We start from the raw sequence: 25,487 nt of genomic DNA, 5'->3' as shown, positions 1-25,487 counted from the left end.
TGTCAAGGTTGTAGCTACACCAGAGGGACTTGGTGTAATTTGGACTTCCAGCTTGTTTTGAGAAGTGCTGAGCTTGTTTATTCCCTTCTCTCAAGTCTCAGCTGCCTGTGGCTGTCGCAGCCGCTGTGATATACATGAAAAGGCCCTGAAAGAACAGCTATAAGAATTGTCAAAGTCAAGACCAGTCTGGCTGAGGGAAGGGAGAAGTCAGCATTAAGCTTGACGCGTGGTTGCATCCCTTCACACATCGCACAGGAGGTTGTCACAGTGCGGCTGGGTCGAGTGGATGGACTGAGTAAAGCTGACGTGCTGCTCTGTCCTATCAGGCTGATGTCTGTTCCCAGTGAGGAGACTACAGTCCTCAGGAGCCACATTGCACCTCCCCTCCACCGCCATCTCTTCTCCCTTTGTCTAGGGGCATGCCTTCTGAACCCAGCCTCAGGTAAGTGGCCTGGTCCGTCGTCCATACATACTGTACATATGCAGTACATGCATGTTCGAGGCTCATGGCATAAACTGAAAAAAATCCCTAAGCAGCCAAGCAGTGGTTATTGTATATGCACTGAGACATGTACTGACTGTAGGCAAACAGCCACTTGCTTATGAAACTGAGAGCAACCCGAGGAAAATCCATGTAAGATCAATATGTAGTTCAATTAAGGTGTTCCCAGTGTGCAGGCTACACTGGCTTTTTGGTCTTATCCAGCTAATTGTTTGGATGTAGTGGAGGTTAGACAAGGGTAATCCCGCTTAGAGGAGAAGGCTGTATAGTCTATATTTTTGTTAATGTCAACAAATCCTGTGAAAAGACCAACACCAACAACGCGTCCTTTTCTCAATACTGTCAATACAGCTTGTCTGTAGCTCTCAACCTTAAGCCCATTCATTCCCACTGAACTCACTTTCTACTGATGTAAATCTTTAAAAACTGGTCACATTTTTTTCAAAAGGGGGTTAAATAATTAAAACAGCTGGGCATTGTAGTTTTAAGCAAGTGCACTCAAATAAATAAACTGTGTATTCATTGGGGACTAGAATTTTCACCTGTGGATGTGCACAAATAAGTATTTACAGCAGCAGACCGGTGTATGTAGGATTGACTCAAAGTAAACTACAGTGCCCATGTTCCCCATGATGAAGAAACTTGTCACCCAGTGCAAAGGTGTGTTCTTATTACATTTTGGACAACAATTGGCTACACAGGCAACACTTGCTAGTGGGGTTAACTCGTTTGGTCTTTTCATGGGATTTGTGACCAAAAAAAAGAAATACATAGAGTATTGCCAGACTTATTTAAAATCGACTTGCCAACCTTCTGCTTTGTAAAGTAGAAAATGTCTTTCATGTCTTTAAAGGTGCAGTGTGTAACATACAGGAGGATCTATTGGCAGAAATGGAATATAATATTCATAGATATGTTTCATTAGTGTGTACAGTGATTGTGTATCGTGTTTTCATTACCTTAAAATGAGCCGTTTTTATCTACAGAGGGAGTACATCCTCTAGTAGGGTGTCCGCCATGTTAAACACCATGTTTCTACAGTAGCCCAGAACGGACAAACCAAAGAAAGGCTCTGGATAGGGCCTTTTTTGTTTTTCATGAGGAAAAAGGGCGAGCAGTATTTAGTTTGTTGCAACCTACAGCTTCACCACTAGATGCCGCTAAATCCTAGACACTGTACATTTAATGGCGCCGTATGCAGTTTAAACATTTAAGGCTTTGGTGTCCCCTAGTGGTAGCATGAAAAAGACACTGTGACAGACAGCAATGCTTGCTATAATCACATTGTGGCTTTAAAGCAAAACTCCACCAATTATAAATCAAGGTCAATTCTCTAGTCATGAAGAGTACTATTCAGCCAGTGAAAACAGTTGCATTATGTCTTCTGTTGCTCTGGGAGACCTTTGTCAAGACTAAGAGAAATAACTTCAGATGATGTCATTTGAGCTTGAGACCACAATTTTTTAAACTGCAAGCTCAGGGGCATTAAGTTTGAAAGATGTAGACAAGGAGAGTCTAGCACAAAGATGCTATTGGTTGCATTATGGGAAAGCTTTCTTTTTTTCGTGTAATGAAAAGTGCAACGCTATTACTGGAGTAGCTCTTTAAATGTGCACAGTGCATCATAGTCTACACATTCAACCTGATGGAAGTTATAAGATTATATTTTTATCTTTATATTTTCCCTGTCATCAAGGACATGCAAGGCTTCCACCCATCATCAAATCCTCCACACCACTTCTCCCTCTCTTAATAGTGGAATCATATAATTTCCCTTCCCTCTCATCCAGCACGGCAATTTTGTCCTTTTCTCCCCTGGCTCTTCTCTCCGGCAGAGTCCAACTACCAAACAAACAGCCTGACTCATCATTCATCCTACTGGCCCGTATAGCGCGCACACGCACCCACCCACACAGCCCCATTATTTCCTCTGTCTTACACCCCATACACCATGAAGGTGACAGAGCAAGCCTCCTGGCAGACAGCAGCATTTAGGGTGACTGCTGCAACTGTAAGTGGACAGAGATGGATTTGGATGGACAGTGTGGCGTGCTACTGATGGATGGGTACAAGCGGAGAGGGACGGAGGATGGGTTGGGAAACAGGGTATATTTGGTGCTACATGGCTCCACAGCAGTCCATCAGTCAGCCAGTCAGCCACAATCTTTCAGACATGTTCTGTAGTCAGTGTATTTGTCTCGGCCACCATAAAGAATCTGACTTGAGAACTGTGAGACACATACTAATGTGCAGACAGTGTTCTTTGTACGTGTGGGGTCATAATAGAACATGTCATTCATAGCAGATCATTTTGTGTGATTAGTAAAGTGTAACTTGTATTTAATTTGACCTACTTCTTGATGCAATTTCAAATATGAAAAAAAGAAAATCAAACTACTGATTATACTGACTGTTTTAATTATACATCTTGTACATAGAAATAAAAAATTACTTGGATTAAGCTGTTCTCCCATGAGATGCTGGCACTAAAAAACAACTTCCATGGACCGCTATATATGAACACATATGTATGTATACTGCTCTACAAAGCAGAAAGCAGTAAGTACTTTCTCAAGTTGGAAAAAAGAGTTCAAATCATGAATGAAAGTAGAAAAACTGTTTTACAATTTAATCATATAACCACACACAATGAAATCCATTACAGTCAATAGCTGACATGCCAGTTACTGCTACCCTGCTAAGCTAGGCTTAAGGTTAGGGTAGTTATCATTACCTTTTTTCACGACTATTTTAGCTGTTTTTCATCACTTTATTTAAGTTCTACCTTATTTATTATGGATAAGAAACTAGAATAAACCAGGCTCTTTGCTCAGAAAAATGTATCTATTTCAATGACAGGAAACAGCTAAGCAGGTAGAGTAAGTTAGTAAGTAAGTTTAGCTTTAGTCAAGGCTAGCCGTTGTTATCTCCAGCTCGCTAACGTTAGCTTTGGCTTCCTTGCATTTGCTTTGTACTTGATAGTTTGGTTTTGTTGGGACATGAGTTGAATAAATGTCAGTTTCTTTTGGTTTTGTTGGGCAGTATAGATTAAACTCTTTGCTGTTTGGTCAGTGGTCATTAAAAAAAAGACTGCTTTATCCTAAAAAAGTATTAGAGATACATGTACAGCTAGCTTTTAGGAGCTAAATGCTAACGCTAGCATGGCAACATTTTCACAATTACCAATGCCAATGCTGACATTTAGCAGATATTACCAAGTTCACCATTTTAGATTATCGTGCTGGAAGGCTAACATTTGCAAATTGGAACTGAATTTAAGTAAAAGGATCAACAAATTCAAATTAAAAACATTATAAATAACATTCATCCTCTGGGCACCATGGCTATTTGTAACAAATTCACTGGCAATATTCATTCAATAGTTATAAAGATATTTCAGTCTGGACCAAAGTGGTGGACCTATCGACCCACAATGCCATCCATAGAGCTAGCACGGCTGAAAGTGTATTGTCTTCCTGCTGTAGTGTAGGGGTCAAAACTCCAGCAACACTTGTGGTATATAGAAAAACTTCATTGTTAAATCCAACATGTTTCAGCTTGTGACCTTAAGGCCTGGAGTTTTGACCTCTTTTCCCTTCTCCATGCACCTTGGAAGTAGGGGAAGTAGTGATAGAAGTAGTAGTTAAAATATTATTATCATTAATATAATCAGAGCTGTTTCAACAACATGTCTTCTGTGTGTGTTTGTGTGTCTGTGTGTGTGTGTGTGTGTGTGTGTGTGTGTGTGTGTGTGTGTGTGTGTGTGTGTGTGTGTACGTGTGTGTGTGCAGCAGTAGGGAGATGCTGACAGGACAGAGGCTCTGTCAGTCGAGGTCCCACCAGGACTCGGTCCTCTCTGCCCTCAACCAGCAGAGGAAGGATGGCTTACTGTGTGACGTCACCCTGGTAGCTGGCGAGCAGAAGTTCCACGCCCACAAAGCCGTCCTGGCAGCGTGCAGCGATTACTTCAGGGTGAGTCCTGGACCATAGATAGCATGTGCCTTAAAATATAAAGATGTTTTGCAAATGAGCATTTGTAGCTGAACAGGAAGATTATGTGGGTTATTTTGTATGTACAATGGTTAGACTAATATGAAGGATTTGCACAAGCTGAAATTTCTATAAAAAGCAGGTAATCAGTCAGACAGTGTAGCCCGCTGCTGATGTGATGGAGGTGACAATAACGTGTTACGCAACCATCTTCAAGGCTAGTAGATTGCTAAAATTGCCACAAAGCTTGTCTTACTCTGCTCACTCCATTAGCACAGATTATGTTAGGGTCCCACAATGGTGTAAGTGGTGTTTGAGGGGCTCTGCCCATGCTGCCAAGAAAAGAAGTCTTGGAGAAACTCAGTTTCTTGTTGAGTTTTTTGTCATTAAAATGGTCAGGCTCGCATGTGCAGATGGTACAAGATCATCCCTCACCATCCCACTTGGATTGAACCCTAGTGATTGCGTTTGTGTGGCCTCTTGCCAAGGCTTCGGTCTGATTCCAGCAGAAGTAGCTGAAGGTAGACTCACACTGTCAGACAGCCAAACAGGAGACGGGCCACACAGTGCACCGATGAGATTTGATTTAGGGACACTGAGCAGATTAGAAAGTGGGAATTAATCCCTCTTGAAAATGAGAGGCAGATTAAATATGTCCAAGTTGCCCAGGGATTATTACTCTTGTGTGTGAGTGTGTGTAGGTTATTTTTACCTCTCTCTGCAGAGAGTTGAGGGTGGGCGAGTCACACTCCTCTCCTCCTTTTGTTCATCCTCTTCACTTTTGTTCTCCTTTTGTTCCTCGGCTCCGTTTTTAAATGCCGCTCTTTCAGGTCCCAGCTGAGCTGAGCAACACTGTTGTTCCAGCACTCGGATTATTTGATCAGCCTGCTACAGTAAGCAAGAAAACTCACTCTGCTCCCCTGTTCCTCCGTGGGGGCTTAACAACATTATCTTCAGTTTGTCATCTGACTCCACCGCTGGGTTTCATTTAGTTCATTTACTGAGGAGATGAAGGTGCCTTGTGTCGTGAATAGCGGCTGTGTTTTCTCTCTCTTTCTCTCTCCCTCTCTCTCTCTCTCTCTTTCTTTCACACACTCGGACACACGTAGCAGTGATTATAACACATTATCTAGCCCGGTGGACATGAGTAATTGTAATGAAATACCTGACCAAGCGTGAGTTGTTTACCTGAGACTTGTCCTGAATGTGTCACCTGTCTCTTCCAATGGCGTCACATTACTAAGACGTCGGAAATCAGTCACACAAGCATCATACAGCACCCTCAGCGATAGCGCCCACCACACACACACACACACACACACACACACACACACACAAACACACACTTGCTTTCTCTGTCATACAGAGAAATATCATCTGCTAGCCCTGCAGTCAGGACAGAATCCATATCAAAAGCTATTGTTGTCTCAAAGAAACAGGTGTATGTACGACCTGCATACACACAACTCTGTTTCTGCTTTAACCCTTTTTTAAAGACAATGCTATTTTAAGATGGGCTGTAGTAGTAGCAGTATTTTGACTGTATCAGTGTATCCTCTGTGCCTTCCAATTAATGTAGCTTGATTTAATTGTGTGCTTTTTTTATTTTTATTTATTTTTTATCTTTATTCCATTCACCTCAAAGTAATCTGCAGGCATATGGAAAGACATTCAGTGGCCCGATCCAAGATTCAAATGTTGTGCATGTTCCTGTCAGATATTTACAGATACAAAAAGCCACAACAACTTTTCATACCAACTGGTTTTGCAATATTGGTTTTTGCAATATTTAAGAAACATTAGTGAGCTAAAGCAACTACATCACTGATGAAGGCTTAGACAGATGTATGGGTTTGCAAATTATATCAATATACTGACTTGCATCTTAGCCATACAATTAGAAGAAGTATAATATTTGAAAGCTAAGATATTGTGGTTGGCAATAATTATATATTATGAAGATCTCATTTATAGAGAACAAACATAAAGTAGCACAAGGCTTCTAATTAACTTTACAACTGAATACACTATTTGTGCACACATCACTTACAGTCTAACTTAATTCACTTAACTAATGATCAACATCCATGGAAGTGTGGAAACATTGTGGAGCAAAACATAAAACACAATAATACTATTAACAGTGACACAGAAGTAGAATCATATGATCAACACTCAGCCAATCAAATGATCACAGTTCTGTCTTTCTACTCATGTTGACTGTAATTAAATTTTAGAGAGCGTTGTTATTCAAGACAACATCTTAATTTCAGCCTGAATTAGTGAAGCTGTGGTTGAGGAACTGGGAACTGATTAATGTAACATTTTCATCCGACCACACACAAACATAACTTTCTTTTGTACATAGAAATCTTTTCAAGGTTTTGTATTTCATGGTCTGAATGTGGTTTCATCAATCTGTAATACACCCTGAACCCTTGGAAACTTCAACATATTGGCATCAAACACCAGCAGCAGCTACATATCTGCACTTGTCTTCAAAACTGGCAGCTGAGCCTTGGGCATTGTAAGAGATTTCTGTGTAATCACTTATGGTTTCTGTGACATATCTGGCAGTAAATATAGCTACAGGCCCACGGAGACTATTATTTTGCTCAGACACGAAAACAACCTCACTGAATATTGTAATATTTCACTTGGTGCGTGAGGGAGTCACAAGTCCTCTCTGGTATGATCACAACAAGCAGACACACACAAATCCTTCTGGCAGGTCGGGCTCGCTGCAGTGCTGCACCCCCACTGCAGCATCATGTAAAAGGACTGCAGTGAGCCCGACTCTGTGGCTCAGTGTGTCTCTGTGCTGGATCTATATCCCAGGTCAGAGGAGCCATCCGTCACCACCAGCTCTCCCTCGGCTCCTCCACCAAGGTCAGGAGCACTCATGCTGGAGGCGAACACTCTCAGGGTGCCCTCGCTCAGCCTCTGCGCTCAAACTCACACTAACATGGAAGCAAACATGCAAAGCGTAGGCAGTTTCTCTGCCACATGTGCTCTTCTCTTTTATGTTGTGCCTGTACTGCCTCAGTTCAACTTTCTGTGTTTTACACTCATGCACACACTGACCACAGCTCAGCCAGCATCACACCCCAGGTTTAGCCACAGGCCTTCCTGTGCTCAGTGGAGCAGTGGATTTTTAATTAGTGGAGTGGTGAATCAACAAGGCTGATCTCTGAGGAAAGATGTGCAGGCTTTGGTTAAAACTCAGCGTGGCCTCAAGTCGACCCTGTCTCACACGTCATCCTCACAATACAGAGGGGCCATTCGCCGGAGGAGGGGGGCCTGGTTAAAGTTCATGGGTGCTGTGAATCAAGGAGAATTGGATGAGTTTTTGGGAGGAATGAATGTCGTTTTCGTGACAGAAAGAGAAGCTAAGCTAACTAAGCCTGAGGGCCTTCAAAGCTTATAATGCCGTTATGCACCAGTCTCTGGGTAGAGATAGTGCAGAGTGACTGTGCTGCAAACTGCTACTGTGATTAAAGAGATATGTGAAATTGCAAGTTAGCTAGATCACTATCCTGAGGGAAGGGAACTGTGGGGAAAGACAATGTCTACAGCAGCTAGAATTACTTTTCAAAAGCAATTTATGGTGTCTGTTTGTCCCATTACAATCCAGAGGGAAAAAATATAAAGTCAAATCTTCAAAGCTTCATAACCTCGCTACAGATACAGGTAAGAGAGTTGATCTTCATCGTGGCCACATTTGACTCCTCACCCTCTTCTTGTGCTTCCCTCCCATACTGCTGCGCTCTGCTGGTCGGCCCTGATCAATGGCTCTGTCATCCCTTCATGGTGTGGCACCAGTCAATAGCTTTGATTAGCGAGCAGCAAGCTGGACTCACGCACAGCAGGGCCAGACTGCAGACGCTGCATCCACTGCTTTGATTTCACATGGAGAGTGGCGTGCACATGTGTGACTGTGTATGTGTGTGTGTGACGGGAAAGGAGAGAAAGACAGAGAGGCTGCATAACAGAAAGTACTGATTGTGCTATTATTATTGCTGACCTCCGGGGCCAAGGCAGGGGAATCGATACAGGAGGGCTCTAGGATGTTGCGTCTGGCAGGTTTTGATTAAGTACGATGCTGTTTTTTCAGCATGTGCACATACAAAACCGATTTCACAGTCTGTTAATAGTGGAACAACAGATATAATATGACCCCCCTTCAGAGTAGACGTTGAAGGAAAGAACCAAGCTGGATTGATTTCACCGTTAGTGTCTGTGATTATAGGTAATTCTTTAATGTGCCATGCCTTGGTTATATCTGTGATGTGGCAATCCCTCAACTAACTATCCTCCATGCTTTCGGTATGTGTCATCAGGCTATGTTCAGCTTGTGCATGGTGGAGAGTGAGGCAGACGAAGTGACTCTGCAAGGAGTGACCGGCGTTGGATTGAAGCATGCTTTGGATTTTGCCTACACTGGACAGGTGAGTCTGAGCAATAGCCACCACAGCTGACAGAAAAGAGCACCTACAGAAAGAAAGAAAAGAAAAGATTTCCCACACTGTTTTATTGGGAGGTGATAGCTGGAAAGTGCTGTTCACGAACGCTCAAGAAAAATGTATCTAACAGTGGTGGAATAATTAGTACAGAAGAAATAGCAACAACAAAGTAAAAATAGTCTATTACAAACAGAAGTGGGTAATGCATTCAAAATGTGATTAGCATTAATTGTATTGTAATTAATATTATCAGCAGAATTAGTGATAGATATACATGGTGAAATATGCTAACATATTGGTGAAAGCCCAGCATTTATGTCAAATATAATAATACTTAATATAATATTTTTTATTTCTAATTAGTACTACTGGCAGGTGACACCGCTCTCTAACACTGACCTAGGGAAACCTACATAACCTAACTGTCCATGACTCCTATTTAGGGTGACTGCGTCCTTTCCTAAGCAAATACAAGATACTTGGCTGCTTAATCAGGCCTATATCTACATTGCATCTGCTTAGACCAGTGGTTATCAATCTTTAACTTCGGAAGGGGGGTATGCCAGAAAAAGTTTGAGGGTAGCCCTATGTTTCACAGTCACCGTAGTTTCTCCTACACTACAGCCCGTTCTCTTTCCCAGGTTGTCAAATAAAGACGCTGGCGTTGTTCAGTTAGTTGCAATCGAAACAAAACTTAAAAACTTAAATGCCACTAAATCCTACACACTGGTCCTTTAAATGCTGGAGACATATAGTCAACCTCACCAAACACATGTGACAGACATTGCTAAGCCTAGTAGCATGTTGCCAGCACTAACAGAAATTGGCTAAACAAACCAAACAATCCACCTCACACAATCACCAGGTAACACTGTCAATAAAAAAACATGCTAGCGAATAACAACGAGCTAACATGCTAAGCTAACTTTAACTAAGACTTTGTGTGAGTGTTATATTATGATATGTATCAGAGTTTTTAAAGGTTTTTAAAGTGGGAGGTGGGGAGGCTCAGACATCACATAGAACAGCCTAAACATGTGTGATTTGGTTAATGAGATTGTTCAGAGTGTGGTAGTTTTGGGGAATTTTACAGTTTTTCCCAGAGTCAAAAACTAATAAATGCCTTAGAACAGACATTTTTTTTTTTATATTTGGTGTAGTTTGAAGTGATTGAGCAATATTAAGCTATATTGGCTCACTTTTTTTTAAGGGATCGAATAACATAACCATCATCCCATAGGCATCCAGAAATTGAGCAAAACTAAGCAAGTAAACTAAGGCGATAGTGAGGGGGCACCTTTTTCCAAGCTTTGTTTTGAGGGGAGGGCCACAGTCTCAAACTTTGAAAACCCCTGATATATATTATATTATGATGTGTAAGTAGAATTGTAAAGTTGTTGCTGGTTCAGGGGAAGCATCTTTATATATTTTTGGGTAGCTCAATTTAAAACACATTTTATAAGCCGATCAAATGTTTTACATATAAAAACTCTATGTTCAAATAACTAGTGACTTAAGCTTTTACTATTATGTAGTATACTAGTAAATTTACTAGTATGCAGCATTTCCCTCTAAAATGCAGTTGAATACAAGTCTAAAGTAGTAAAAAATTTAAATACTCAAGTAAAGTATGAGTACTTTAGATTTGTACTTAGTTACTTTTCACCATTGCCAAATATGTCACCAAAATAAATCAAAACAGGGCATTTGCAGATTACCACTTTAATCTCAGCAGCAGCAGCTTCTACTGCAGCGTGCGTGTTATCCAGGAGTGTGCAGGTGCTGTGTCTGATTTTTACCATAAACCGGTCACCACTCCTCTGTGGTCACACTGCTGAACATTATATCTGACATTCTAAACAAGACACAGAATTGAATTCAAGAAAGCGGAAGTAAAGAGCACAGTATTACATTTCTATACCAAAGCAGCAAGACTGTCATGTGAGTCAGGCCACTTTCCTCACCTTCTCATCCTATCATCAAAGAATAAGTGTGTGATCATTTCTAATAACCTTCCTTGACCTTGTTAGTGGTGGCGATGCTCAGTCCAAGTAAGCAGCCTAGTGGCTTATGCAGTGCGCTGAGAGGCCAGGAACTTTGTAATTTCTCCTAATTTTATTTCCACAGTGGAAATGAGCAAACAGTGAGTGGTTGGGCAGTGTAAGTAGGTCAACAGCAGGCTTGCAAGCCGCCCTGCTTTGGTTGGCTCAGCTCCTGTCTGCCCAGAGGAGATGATAGCAGATGAGAGATGAGGGCAATATGCTTATCCCCACACCGTAAATAATGACCTACTAAAAATCCTTCAGCCACATGTCATAGGCCAGCAGTGTGAGTGAGAAGACATGCTGCCACGGGATGCTCTCAGTCAGTAACTTCAATGACATTTTTACTGCATGCCAATTCCACTGTGGGCATCTCAATCAATTAAACACCCTGGACATCCTGCAGTGTTTTATCACCCACAGACATGACATTTTTCACACTATTAATCTATTTTCTGAGCTGAACGAGTGAAGTGAGCCTACGTAAGTCAGATCGTGGGGAGGAAGACTTCTATATTCTGCCGTACAAGCATCTCCTTTTCATTTCGTCTTCTCCTCCAGGTGAAGGCTCGCAAGTAACAAGTGCAATAAATGTCGGTTTACACAAGAGCTCACTGTACTCCCACACTGAACCTGCCACGGTGTTATAAAACTGACTTCTGCTGTGTGAGGTTGAAGTGCTTTAACTGTAGTGGGCCTCTGGAGAGGAGAGGAGAGGAGAGGAGAGGATAGCAGGATATGAAGAGCGTTCACTTACAGTTATTATTCGGGTTTGCCTTCGTTGCTGCTGCTGTCTGCCAGCATGCTGATTGAGTGAAAGAAGAAGAAGAAAATTGAGCGTCTGCCTCAGCCTTATATTCGTCTAATAAAAGTAATGGTGGTGTTTAAAGTAGCCCAGAGTTTAGTTTTCCTCTTAATTTAAGAGAATTTCTCTCTGATTGTTGATCAAAGATGGAAGTCTTTATATTCTTACTGGGGCTCAGTGCATTCAGATCTCATTAGTGGGAGCAAAGAACCACTTACTGCATTACTGCTTTCTATCTGCATATGGTAAGCTTTTGGAAGCCCATAGATTGTGCTGGTGGTTAACTGGACCACTGCCCGTGCCTGGCAGGAAACCATACTGTGATAAATGTGCAGATGCAGCTAATTGCAGAGAAGCTTGCTTTACTAAGTGGCTTTAGTTACAGGGACAATATCTGATCATAAAGAAATTGCTTGATGATTTCCAATGGACTGTTTACATGAATGCTAAAGTGGTCAAATAATGTGTGTATTTGTAGCAATGTAATTAAGCACAGACGCATAACTACAACAACTAAAATGTGTGCACCAGAAGAAAGTACTACATACATACCACACAGATTTGTATTCTATCAAGATGAAAAAGCTGCGTTTTCTGTTTCAGAAATCATAAATAATGAGTAGGCTGTAGCAGAAATGATACCCATGAGTGCTGCTTAACAATATTCAGCCCACTACTGTATCAACAGTAGTGAGAGGCGAGGGAGACAAATGATGAAGTCATTTTTTCTCACTTTCACTACGGATGCAGTCACGCCTCTGTGGCTATGTAGGGCAGTGCTGCTGAATGGATTATCAAAGGTTTGTTCCTGCCCTTTAAAACAATGCCAAATTTCATCTGGAGTAGGTGAGTCCACTGTGTGAGAGGTGACATCGGGCATGTTTAGTCTGATTGGGCTATTACTCCAGTGATTAATAGAATATTTAACTCCATGTGGTTCTGTCTGTGAGCTGAAATTAGACACAAAAAGGGGCAGTTTACTCTCCATAAAATACACGATGCCTGGCTCTGCTCCTGAGAGCCCAGCAATATGAATTGGCTGTATTACAGAGCTTTATGTTAATGCCTATGGGTGGGTAATATGGAGGAAACAGAAGGATGCTTTCAGCTGCTGTTCATTCAGCTCAACAGGAAGCATTTGGGCAGAATGAGTGCTGTAGTAATTGCCTGAATATGTTGCTTTGCTGAGAGCATGATAATGGTGAATAAAGCACATTGATGGAGCAATTATTGTTCTGTTGTGCAATCTGTCACACTCAATATCCCTGTTTCTATTACACCATGTAAAACATTCTGAAATAAGATGGAATTATCTCCGATTCTAAACTAAAATCCACCAAAAACAAAAAAAGGAAAGATAGATAATGAAATTAAATACATAAACTTTATGACTGCTTTTCAACTTAAGTGAGTTTAGCTCAGGTCAAACAGTCTTAGTGCTTATGACTTAACCCTTGAAGATTGTGTAACATTTAGGAGGATCTATTAGCAAAAATGTAATATAATATTCATAGGTATGTTTTCATTAGTTTATATATATAGTATATCAAAATAAGTAATAATAATTCACCTGAAAATAAGACCTTTTGTGTTGTTGTTACATTAGAATGAGCTGTTTTTATCTACAGAGGGAGCGGGTCCTCTTCCACAGAGGCTGCCATGTTGAACTGCCATGTTTCTACAGTAGCATAATCCAGTAAACTTTATGTTCCTACATACTGTGCCACATAGGCTGCTGTAACTGCACAATGACTTGCCCTTACCAAACAGAAATTGGTCCACACAAATAGGGCTTCAACTATTCGTTTTTGTCTTTAAAAATTCTGAATTTCGATAAAATGTTACATTATGATTTCCCGAAACCCAAATACCTAAAACAATATGTGACAAAGAAAAGAACAAATCCTAATATTTGAAAAATAAAAAAAAGGCATTTCTAGTTGCAAAATGATGGAAATCACAGATTTACTATCAAATCAGTTGCTGATAAAACATTACAGCTCGAATCACAGTCACACACAACAGTGCCAGTGTAAGGCCAAACAGGACAAACCACCTGGTACAGCATACAGTGGATAAACAAAACTGAGAGCGAAGTACTATTTACCATGTTCACCATCTTAATAAAAAAAATGTAAATGTTGTCCCTACAATAATGCTGGATAAAAAGTCAGTGGGATCACCAAAGTTGTTAGTTATTACAGTCTGCTGAGGCATTTCACCAAGAACCCAAAATGTCAACCTTCTGGTGGAGGAAAAGTCAAGAGATCACAGAAGTCAGTAGTCACTTGATCCTCTGGGGACCTTTCTGGATCCTCTGGGAGAGTGGTACCAAATTGCATGGCAATCTATCTAACAGATGTTGAGATATTTCAGTCTGCACCAAAGTGGGGACCAATCAACTGACAACTCCATGTTGTCTCTACCCACCTTATAAACTGTTTAGAACCATTAGGAAAGCAATGGTTCTTAACAATTTTGACATTTTCATGCCAGAAAGTTGTTAAGATAGTTTTAGACATACTGGCAAGTTGCAGGCTTATTTGAATAAAATATATATAAAATCAAAAGTCTAAAGACCTTGTGCATTTAAGGGGTTAACAAGACTAATAGTAGCTAGCTATAAACATGAAGAAAACATATTGAATAACGTACTATTTTCCATACAATTTCAGTTCCTCCATATGAATATAACAATACCAAATGACCATAAAAATGAACACTAGTATGCCATAAAAATCAGCCTAATATCTAACTGCACCCCTACTTCAGTAAAACTGAAACTGATGTTGAAAAAGAATCATAAAATGAAACCCAATGACCTTGTTTATTTCCCCTGGACAGATCCTGCTGGAGCCGGCAGTGATCCAGGACGTCCTGTCTGCAGGCAGCCACCTTCAGCTGCTGGAGCTCCTCAGCCTCTGCTCCCACTACCTCATACAGGTACACACACACACACACACACACACACACACACACACACACACACACCACTGTTCTCTTGTGTGCGAGGTGGAGACATAATAAGACCAATCAGAGGAATAACTGCTTCACATTACAGAGTTCCCATCAGTTTAATGGAAATCCTATAATGTCATGGAGTTTTGAGAAGTGCGTTCCACTCAGGAACAGTCGGGGGATTTAATCCTCTCTGCAGGGAATATCAAGGAAATTTACAAATGGGTCACTTAAGTTGAAGTGGAGTAGCTTTTATGTTATGACTTATTTCACAGATGTATTTCCTTGGTATCAGAAGGCAATTCTAAGCTGCACTAGAAACCAGTCCTCTTCAGACAAACAACAGAGTAGCATGGACCAGGACCATGACCAGGTTATGGAAGGAATTTACATATTGTATTTTAACATAGGGATTATAGTGAATATATTGATACTGGCTGCTTCATTTTTATGACATGGCCACTTCATCTTTTCACCAATAAAAGTTAAAAGCAACAACATCAGACACCACCTGTACCTACATTACATATTGTTCATCCTTATACTATGTGTTTTTTGACCGTCCCTTGAGTCAAACATGTGCTTGTGCATGTTGAAGACACTGACAGAGATCTGGCTTGTAACAGATATGAACTGGTGGTGTGTAACTGAGCATTTATGATCCTCCCTTTTTAATTTCTGTGTAAAAAAGAAATAGTGTAGAAGCAAATGATGTATGTGCGTGCTGATAGCAGCAACAGTGACATCAATAAGGAGTAGTTCTGCATTCTGGGAAATGCACTTGTAACACACTCTCTGTAATGCTGAGAGCATGAAGCTAGAGACAGGAAACTTTGCATGACTCAAAGAATGGAAACAGGGGGAAACAGCTAGCCTGGCGCTGTCCAAAGGTAACAAAATCTGCTTACCAGCACCTGTAAAGCTCACTAATCAACATATTATAACTCATTGGTGTAATCTGTGCAAAAATGTGTAAATAAAGGACAAGTTGGTTTTAAGGGGGTGTTATGTGCTTCTTTGAGTTGTAGTTTTATGTAGGTTAAACAAAGACGATGTAACATATTAATTAGTGAGCTTTAAAGGTGCTGGTAGGTGGATATTTTAGAGCCAGGCTTGTTGTTCCTGCTTCCAGTAAGCTAAGCTAACTGTCTCCCAGCCCTAGCTTCATATTCAGCATTTAGATATGCAAGAGTGGTATCAATCTTCTCATCTAAATCTGGGCAAGGAAGCAAATAAGTGTATATAATCTCCTAAAATGTCAAACTGTTCTTTCCTGTTAACATCACTGCAGTTTGATGTCAAAACTAACTTAAAAAGTGCATCGATTATTCAAATTTAAAAAAATGTCCAAGCTGCTGCAATCTGTAATTAATGGTCCAGTGTGTATCCTCCTCCACAGGGAGGTTAAAGCCACTACAGATTCAGTGCTGTTGATCAGGGAGACTTCAGTGGGGTGGATGAGCTAAGGCTGAGTTCAGATCTCTTCAAGAACTAGGCCACCCTGCTGCTTGTTTCATGTATTTTATCACCAAAACCAAGATGGAACTTTTGGAACAGAGGCAAAGTCAGCCTACTGTCCTCTGGGTACGCTGCCAAAAGCTGCTGTTGATAAAGACAAATCAGGTTGAGGCTGTTGCGGAGCAGAATTGCTCTGAGGTGTTTGATACAGTTTCTCTGGAATTCAGGCATTTTGCAGTGGTTTAAATATCACCTAATTACGTACATGTACACACTAATACATGTACTATTTCAGCTTGTGCTTCTCAAATCCCTGTCATCTTTTGTGTATTTTACCATCTAAGTCTTTACATCACAATAGTAAACTTAGCTCGAAAGTGCCATCTGGTGGTTGCAAAAGCCCCATTTCTACAGATCTGTAGTGAGCAGCCCCTCCTCAGTACAAACAAAACACAATAAGTCGCTGACTTTTCTGTTTGTTCATCTCTTTACCTGCTAACATCATTGTTTGCAGAGCACACATCAGCTGACTGTTTGGTGTGTGGTTAGAGTGCAGAGTGGAAGCTAGGACCAGACCAATAACATTACACATTGCACCAATTGATTGAAAATCAGATATATCACCTCTGATAAGATGGATAGGGATGTGCAGGACCAGTTAATTGAATATTGGATAACTGATCGATGCTACACTTGCTGTGTGTAGCACTATATCTGAGTCCTATATCTGAAAAGATTCTAATGACACATTTTGACTGTGTGTATGCATGATTGTTGCTGTTGTTATTTGTATAATCACACTCTAATATTTAATGAAGAACTTTAATTTCATTTGTTTTATTATTTATTTATCTTTACTTTATTCTGTAAAATATTAGTAGCAGTAGTAAAATGTAATGAAATGTGAAGGAATTTCACTGCAAAATATCTACTTTAAAAACCCAATCCAGAAAGGTATTACATTATTACAGGTTGAACAGTAGTAGGGAATGTGCTAGTTGATGTAGCACTGTATGTGCTGAAGGACAGCCAGAAGATGGCAGTCTCATTCCACTAGTCAGGCCTCATTTTCTTTACCTCTTTTGCTCTCCTTGCCTGCCTATGCCTGTGTCTCTACATTTGGCATCTGTAATGTTGTCATTTAACTATGCAATTGAAATCAACCCACATACTGTATATGTGTGGCTGATGTATGTACATGTGTGTATGTCCAACTCTTCTAGATGAGTTGACAAAAAACAAACAAACAAGACATCTATAAATGATAAATATAATTCTTATAAAATGAAACATAAAAGAATCTTTCATATGTTAACGTTTCACTAACTATACCTCCTAACCAAATTATAACATTCAGGAGATCATATTGCTGTTTTAAGGACTGAGAAAACACTGATGGTGAATCTGTGAATCTATTTGTATGTTTATGTATTCACCCTGCAGGAACTGAGCAGTGTGAACTACCTGGAGCTGTACCGCGTGGCTGACCTGTTCCACCTCCCCGCCTTAGAGGAAGCCGTGGTGGGCTTCCTGGTGGAGCATCTGTCTGAGCTGAGCCAAAGCAGGCAGGACGAGGCCCTGCAGCTGCCCTACCGCCTCCTCAGGGAGGTGCTGAAGAGCGACCGCCTCACCTCCCTGAGCGAGGAGGAGATATGGAAGGTACTGGAAGTGTGTGTGTGTGTGTGTGTGTGTGTGTGTGTGTTTGTGTGCCCGTATGTGTGTCTAGGCATGGCATGCAGTAGTAATCTGTTAAAGTGTAGTGTTACGGTAATGTTTTGATGAAAACTAAAGTGAGAAACAATCATCTCAGCTTGCAAACACATTGCATCTTGGCACCAAGATGCAATGTTAGGCCTGTATATCCCCCCAGCCTGTATATCACACACACACACACACACACACACACACACACACACACACACATATATATATGCGTGACACAATACATGGCACACACAGAGACTACTAAACAACAAATTAAACACTGGCTCTTATATTATTAATGCAAATATGCAATAGGACTGTTTCTCACTGTGCACATGTGTGACAGAGACATGTGTTTTGTGTATCAGTCCATGCATTCATGTGGCTGTGCATGAGTGTGTGTGTGTGTGTGTCATGAAGTGCCAGGGTTGTGGAGTGAAGCGGCAGTGCGGGGTGGGGACTTTACTGTTTTGACTGTTCATTTGCACCAATCAGCCTCCTGCCCTCCCCCTCTCTCTCCCTCTCTCCCCCATCTCTCTCCCCTCTCTGTCTCTCTCCCCTTCTCTTCTCTGATTAGGCCCACCGCGGCTCCATCAGGGCCCCAATCCCCCAGCTGTCACTCGGCCGCCCGTCTGATTGAAAACAATCAGGCCTCTGATGGCACAATTACCCTGACCCTTTAGCCAGCCGCCGCCGCCATAATCAGCCTCTGATTAGGCTGCTTTGGGCCTCCTTCACTTCGCCCAGAAGGTTAATTTGGGCATCAGACGGAAGCGAACGGCAAGCGGGGGCCGTCGTCCGAAAGGGGTGGGGGGGTACGCACCAATACCGGACCGATATAGCTTGGCCGTCAATCATTGTCACTCAGAGTTTTCTTAGAGTCTCTCACGCTCTGGAAATCACATTTTCTCTGGCTTTGTTTTTTTTGTTCCTCTCTCTTCTTTCTTGCCATCCTTTGCTCTGCCTTTCTGTAGCTTCCCCCTCCCCTAACCTCTCTCGCTCGCTATCTCTTTCCCTCGCTCTCTCTCCCTCTCTTTTGTGGTCTCACTCTCTCCTTTTCACACACACACACTCGCACTTTCTCTTTCATTGCGGAGGGGAAGGAGGGAGAAGGAGTTGATTTATTCCGTGCCCTGAGGAAGTTGTGTGATGCAGCGTGACCTTCACAGTCAGCTGCCGTAGTGCACACGCTCACACACACACACACACACACACACACACACACCACACACTCTAACACACTCTAACACACTCAGAAATACACACACATACTGTCACTTCAGAGCAATAAGGAGGAGAAGGGCGGGGTGAGCGTTAGAGAAAGGGAGGTAGAGACAGGAGAGTGGCACAGATATCACAAAAAGACAATCCTGACTTGCATGTTTGTTGCATATTCACTCCTTTAGGAGGACTGAAGGGAAGTACACGTTGAGTGTTTGTCTATACATCCTACACCAACTGCTGTGTTCTGATTTCTGGTGTGATACTGTGAATCTTGTCTGTGGTCATCCTTGTACCAAAGCAACATGTTCCCAGTCTCCGTTGCCCTAAAACCCGCCTTTATTCTGCTGTACTAAGTTCTCTGTCTCTGCACTGATTTCGTTAAAAACCACTTTGTTCTCCTGATAATGGTATCAGTGATCTCCAGTCATCTCGCCCACATTCACACCTCGTCGCAGCTAAATAACCTTCCACCGCTCTCAAGTTCAATTAAATCCCTTCTCTGCAACCCAGACTGCCTGCATTAAACAAAGGAAGGTGCCTGTGGATATTTACAGTCTGTATATTGAATGCTGCTGATTAATAAGTACTTGTGTGTGTGCGTGTGAGTGTGTGTGTGTTTGTTGGCAAGTATGGATGCAGTGCTGGCTTGCCTCAGTCTTGCCATAATAGCCTATAGGAGTCTAGAAAAATAATTATGATTAGCAGTCCCACACACATTTTTTCCTCTCAGATTCTCTCCTTTTGTTTTCTGCTTCTTTCACTCATTCCTCTAATCTTTCTTCTTTTCACACTGACTTCAAGCTTCCCTTTACTTTCCTCTTGCACCCTTTATTCCTTCCCCTTGTCTCACTGTTCTTAGCCACTTCTTCCTTCTTCCCAACCCCATTTCAAGGGACTGTAAAAAAATGTTTAGTGTGAGGAGGGGGCTTTAAAATGCAAGGCCCTCCTTGGAGTTATTCGTAATTTCTTTGGACCCTCCCCTTTACCTAGGAGAAAGTGCAGCACCCTCCTCCTAACATGTCATCATAACACAACAGTACTGAATTGGTTAATCTGATTTTATCAATGATAGCCAAAAGAGACAAAGAATTAAAGATATGTACCCCATTTAAAATCATATTTTAACAATAATTGCAATATATCCATCAAAATGCGCATTAAAAATGTTATTAGCAAATGCCAAATTTATGGCAAACATAACAAAATGGTGAATATTTCAGTCACTATTTTATTCTAGTGACTAGTTAAATAAAGACCTCAACCCCGTAATGAGGGAACTGGGCCCAAAGTGTAATACTGAATTTGAAGTATAACTTTGTATGACACATTTAACTTTTTGTGTGAATGTGGGAACAACTGTTGATACAGTCCATAACTCTCCTCTCCTCTACTCTGTCTGCCTCTAGTTGGTCGTTCTGTGGCTGGAACACGACTGTCGCTATCAGTACACTGAGGATCTACTCCAACACGTCCGCTATAGCCTGATGGACGTCCCCACACTGCACCACCTTGCCCGCAGCCACCCTCTGGTCCAGTCCAGCCCTACTGCTGCCGCCTTGGTGGAGGAGGCCCTGGACTACCACCACGCCACCTTCGCCCAGCCCCTCCGCCAGTCGGCCCGCACCAGGCCCCGTTTCCAGTCTCTCACTCTGTACATAGCCGGCGGGCGGAAGCGGGAGGTGAGCAGAGTCAGGGAGCTGCGGTACTTCAACCCAGCTGTGCAGGAGCATGTACGTGTCGCAGGCGGGTCGAACTGGAGCGAGCTGGCGCCCATGCCCACTGGGCGCAGTCACCATTGTGTGGCTGTAATGGGGAACTTCCTGTTTGTCGTGGGTGGGGAGGTGGAGCATGCCACCGGAAGGACATGTGCGGTAAGGACTGCTTGCCGATACGACCCCAGGGGCAACTGTTGGACTGAGATTGCCCCCATGAAGGCCTGCAGAGAACACTTTGTCCTTGGTGCTCTGGGTCAGTACCTGTACGCAGTGGGGGGGAGGAATGAGCTGAGGCAGGTGCTGCCCTCCGTGGAGCGCTACTGTCCCAAGAGGAACAAGTGGATGTTTGTCCAACCCTTCGACCGCTCCCTCTCCTGCCATGCTGGCTGTGTGGCTGACAACCTGCTCTGGGTCTCAGGTATACAGTGATAAGGAAGACGGACTCAAGATACTCACACACTCTTGACATGTAGCTCAGAAATAAGCTGCTTTATGCAAATCTGTACAAAATCTTTGAGTGTTGTTCCTTTGTATTACAGGTGGGGTGACAAACACAGCTCAGTACCAGAACCGACTGATGGTGTACGATCCAGAACAGGTAAGCTCCCTTTCACTATATTAAACAAGACAGTTCTGTAAGTGCTTATGAGACTACGTCTGTGATTTTGTATGTTGCATACTATTTACTCCATTTACTCAGCTCATTGTTTTGGTTTAACGTCCCACGACTTTACTGTTTTGGTTCACTCTCTCTGCTCTCATCAGCACTGCTTCCAGCAGCAGCAGCGGCAGTTTTCAGAAAAAATGATCTGATAAACCCACTGCACGCTAGCTCCCCAGTATCAAAAGACAAGACTAACTGTTGTGAAGAACTTAGCAAGAAGCCGGATATTTCCCTCAGGAGTTGGTAGAGACCAAATCAGAGTTAAAAGAGATGGAATATTAGATTTACATTCACCAAGTGGCCAGAAACATGACTTCAAAGGTATTTTATTACCCTCAATGCAGCCTTTTTGAGTTTCATTCAGTTCTCTATATAAAGGGCGAAAACAGCACTATAGAACTAGAACTAGAACAATTTTACTGTCAGACCAACATGTGTCAGCTTGTGGCCATCATCAGGGTCTAAAATAGTAGCTTGTGTGTTTTTCCACTCAAAAGTATTTCCTTATCTGAATAAGGATGTAAGGATAGAGGGTGTCCTGTAACATTCAGAGATGTGGCTTTGGGCTATACAAACAAAAGGTTGACTTGACTTTCCATTCGTTGTCCGAGTCGTATTATTGTTGTGAGCTGATGCAGTGGATACTTTTTCAAAACTAATCTGCACTTAAAAAGCATCAATGTAAGAGTAGCAGCTTTTTTCCCAGAACATTAATATAGTCATTTTGTTCTCTGTGATAAATTACACAACAGGCAGGTGTCAAGAGTCTGCTAATTGATTTTCACACCATATGGAAATTAATGAATACCAGTGGCATTGTGGAAAAACAGGAAAACTACATGAAAAAAACTGAAACTCTACAGCTTAGTTTAGAATATAATCAGCAGTCAAGTATTGTATTTGTGATTTGTAGTTAATTATTCATGTTTGTAGTTCCAAAAACCCTCATGCTGGTCCTTTAATGTAACTTGGCTTCTACAAGGTTACAACCTTTATCGTAAATGCAAAGTGAACAATATATTTTGTTGCAGTCTTCAGTGCATCACGGTTGAAAAGGGATTGAATTAAATATCATTTCTCTGTTTGCAATACTCACACAGCTAACTGTGGTGGAATGTAGTAAGCTGCAGTTTCTGTTTGTGTATGTATATGAGCCAGCTGTTAAAGAGGGCTGGATCTTGGCGAGGCTGTATATAGCGTGGAGGTATGCGGTGTGTGTATATATGTGTAAGGTGCACATCCATATGGGTCTGTGTTTGTACATGTCAGCGTGGAAGCGAAGGAATGAAGAAAGCGGACGAAAGAGAGAGGGAGAGAGTCTCATTTGTATTCACCATGAATCTACATTCACCTGCCAGAGCAACAGCAACCCCCCACCCACTCTACCCTCAACAGATGGCCACCCGTCAGCTCCCAGCAGACGCACACACACGTACACACTCTCATTCTCTGCCTCAATCAAACACTCGCACACACACACTGACACAAAATAAGCTTCGACACACTTAGTGAAATGAGCAGGGATCCTCGGCGTAAAATGGAGTGGCTGAAACATATGATTAGAAATAGGGAGGGAAGTCATTAGTACAAACCAGAGCTCCAGTGTCACGTTATTTATCTAGCACTGAGCATACATCAATTACCCATGCATGGATATGCTTAAATATTAATCTTCTTATTCATCCTCCTTCCCTTCCCACCCACTCCGTTTCTCTCTCCCTCCCTCTTCGTACTACATCTCACCTCCTTCTCCTCTGCATCCTCTCATTTTCTTTCTTCCCCTCCATCTGCTTTTTTACCCCTAATCCATTCTCCACCACCTCCACCTCCACCTCCTTTTCAGGATCAGTGGTTGGCCCGCAGTCCCATGTTGCAGAGGCGGGTTTACCACGTCATGGCGGCAGTGAGGAGGCAGCTCTACGTGCTAGGTGGGAACGACCTGGACTACAACAACGACCGCATCCTGGTCCGCCATATCGACTCCTACAACATGGACCTGGACCAATGGACGCGCTGCTCCTTCAGCCTCCTCACTGGTGGGCAAAGTGAAGAAACCACACATGTGAACATGCATACGCTGTTAAAGTTATACGCTGATTAGTTGACAGAAACAACCCGGTCAACACTCCGGTCTGCAAGACTGCGTTCTTTCCTTTCAGTGTTGCTACAGACAGAAACATGGGTGGACAATAGCTGGTTAGGTACTTATATGGACTTATATGTAACAATTACTCATTTAAAAGACACATTCACTTTTTTGCCCAGAGATAGATGAGGATCAATACCACTCTCATGACCGTACACCATGGATGTATTATTAGAACTGGATACTGGAGTCCAATGAGAATTGCTTGCCTCACGCACACAGCAAAAAGGTTTCTAGCTTCCGGCTACCTGAATATGTGCAGTCGTGTTTCTCCTGCTAACTCCGCCCACAGGTTCCCATTAACCACATAGACTTTTACATTGTGTTTATTTCATGTTTCACAAATATAAAACCTCCATGGACAAACATTCCTAATAGAAAAGAGTCATAATGAACCTTGTCTGGAGTTTGTGGTTTCTCAGACGTCTCTTTTATAATAGTAAAGTAACAAAAACACAACAATTCTTATTTTCAGGTGATTACACACTGATGAAGACATACCTATGAATATTATATTCCATTTCTGCCAAGGGATCCTCCTGAATGTTACAGTATCTTTTTAAATTCTTAATGATGTCCTGTATGTTGTACTTGGAACCATAGGTTGAGTGAAGCTCTCTGCTTTATCCTCCTCTCATTAGATACAAACATAACACATAACGCCTCCCCGCTGGTTGTGAGTAGGCGGGATGATATACACACATACAGCCCTGCTTTGGACTTTTGGGCATGCTGCACGTATAGTCTCTAGGTCCATGCTGGTGGAGGTGGGACGCCTTACCACCTCCACCAGCATGGACCTAGAGGCACTATCTGTCATGCACATACTGTAGGATGTGGCCATATTCTCTCACTCCATGTTGTAGTCTTCAATGAAGGTTTAAAGTTCCTCCCTCTAGTCCTGTATGACTTTCCTCTTTTGTTCGAGGATCTTCTTCCTTCTATTATAGCTGTAAAAGTTTAAGACAAAGTCACAGGAAAGAGAACAGGAGCTCAATCTTGGCTCTCCATACCCTCCCGCCCTTGCCCCATCTTTCTCCATTTATCTCCCTCCCTGCCTCTCGGGGGACTCTGAAGTCATATTGTCAGGATGCCCTCTGCTTGGCACAGTGAAACATTGTGTCGGCTCTGTCCTCCCCAGGTCAAAATGAGTCCGGAGTTGCCGTGCACGATGACAGGATCTATGTGGTTGGAGGATACTCCATTTGGACCAACGAGCCTCTGGCATGCATTCAGGTGAGAGATCCAGCTTTCAGATTTAGCCTCGTAACAGTTGTGACACCTTTCTATGGATATTCTATTGATAATATGCTGTTCATCGATGAAACAATTGGTGCACTAATTATAAAATAGCCATTGAATTGAATGAGACATACCTGTATAGTTAAACCGTGGGCCAGACTGTTTCTGGGACACTGTACTTCTTTCTTTCCAGTTAAAAAGACTTTTTTTAATGCTGCCTTCAAGTGTTGTCATTAATATTGTATTAGATTACAAGTTCAATACACATGATAGCAAAATAAGGCTTAAAATGCTTACCAAAGTGTGTCTGTAGGGTTGTGAAGAGCATGGCTTGAATGTAATGCTGATAACCTATTAGTCTAATGTGCTTTTCCTGCTGTCACATGTGTTCTGCACTGCCTGATTTCTTTTCCAAAAATACTCTTGCTCAGGTAACCTCCACTGCAGATTGGTATCAAGAATGTACTCATGCATATAGTCTTCCAAGAATCTCTCAACTTTATGTGGTAAAGTTAAGTGGGAGAAGGACGCGGAGGGACATAACTATCAGAGGAAGAATGGTTAAACCTTCATC

General features: G+C 42.1%; 1 protein-coding gene across 6 annotated transcripts in view; it reads left to right on the top strand.

The window, feature by feature from the left end:
• Window positions 1–25,487, top strand: part of klhl32 (kelch-like family member 32) — a 29,567-nt gene that overhangs the window by 1,393 nt on the left and 2,687 nt on the right. For 2 of the 6 annotated variants that reach the window (XM_051406896.1, XM_051406900.1), the window contains exons 2-10: window positions 327–442; window positions 4,294–4,474; window positions 8,833–8,940; window positions 14,647–14,745; window positions 17,662–17,877; window positions 20,553–21,279; window positions 21,401–21,459; window positions 23,369–23,561; window positions 24,813–24,907. In XM_051406896.1, the coding sequence (XP_051262856.1) occupies window positions 420–442; window positions 4,294–4,474; window positions 8,833–8,940; window positions 14,647–14,745; window positions 17,662–17,877; window positions 20,553–21,279; window positions 21,401–21,459; window positions 23,369–23,561; window positions 24,813–24,907 (1,701 nt within the window). In that variant the 5' untranslated portion in view covers window positions 327–419. The other 4 variants (XM_051406897.1, XM_051406899.1, XM_051406898.1 and 1 more) reach the window with 4 other exon arrangements.

This window comes from Dicentrarchus labrax, unplaced genomic scaffold (assembly GCF_905237075.1).
Source record: "Dicentrarchus labrax unplaced genomic scaffold, dlabrax2021, whole genome shotgun sequence".
NCBI lineage: Eukaryota > Metazoa > Chordata > Actinopteri > Moronidae > Dicentrarchus > Dicentrarchus labrax.
This window is presented reverse-complemented; position numbering and strand designations above follow the sequence as displayed.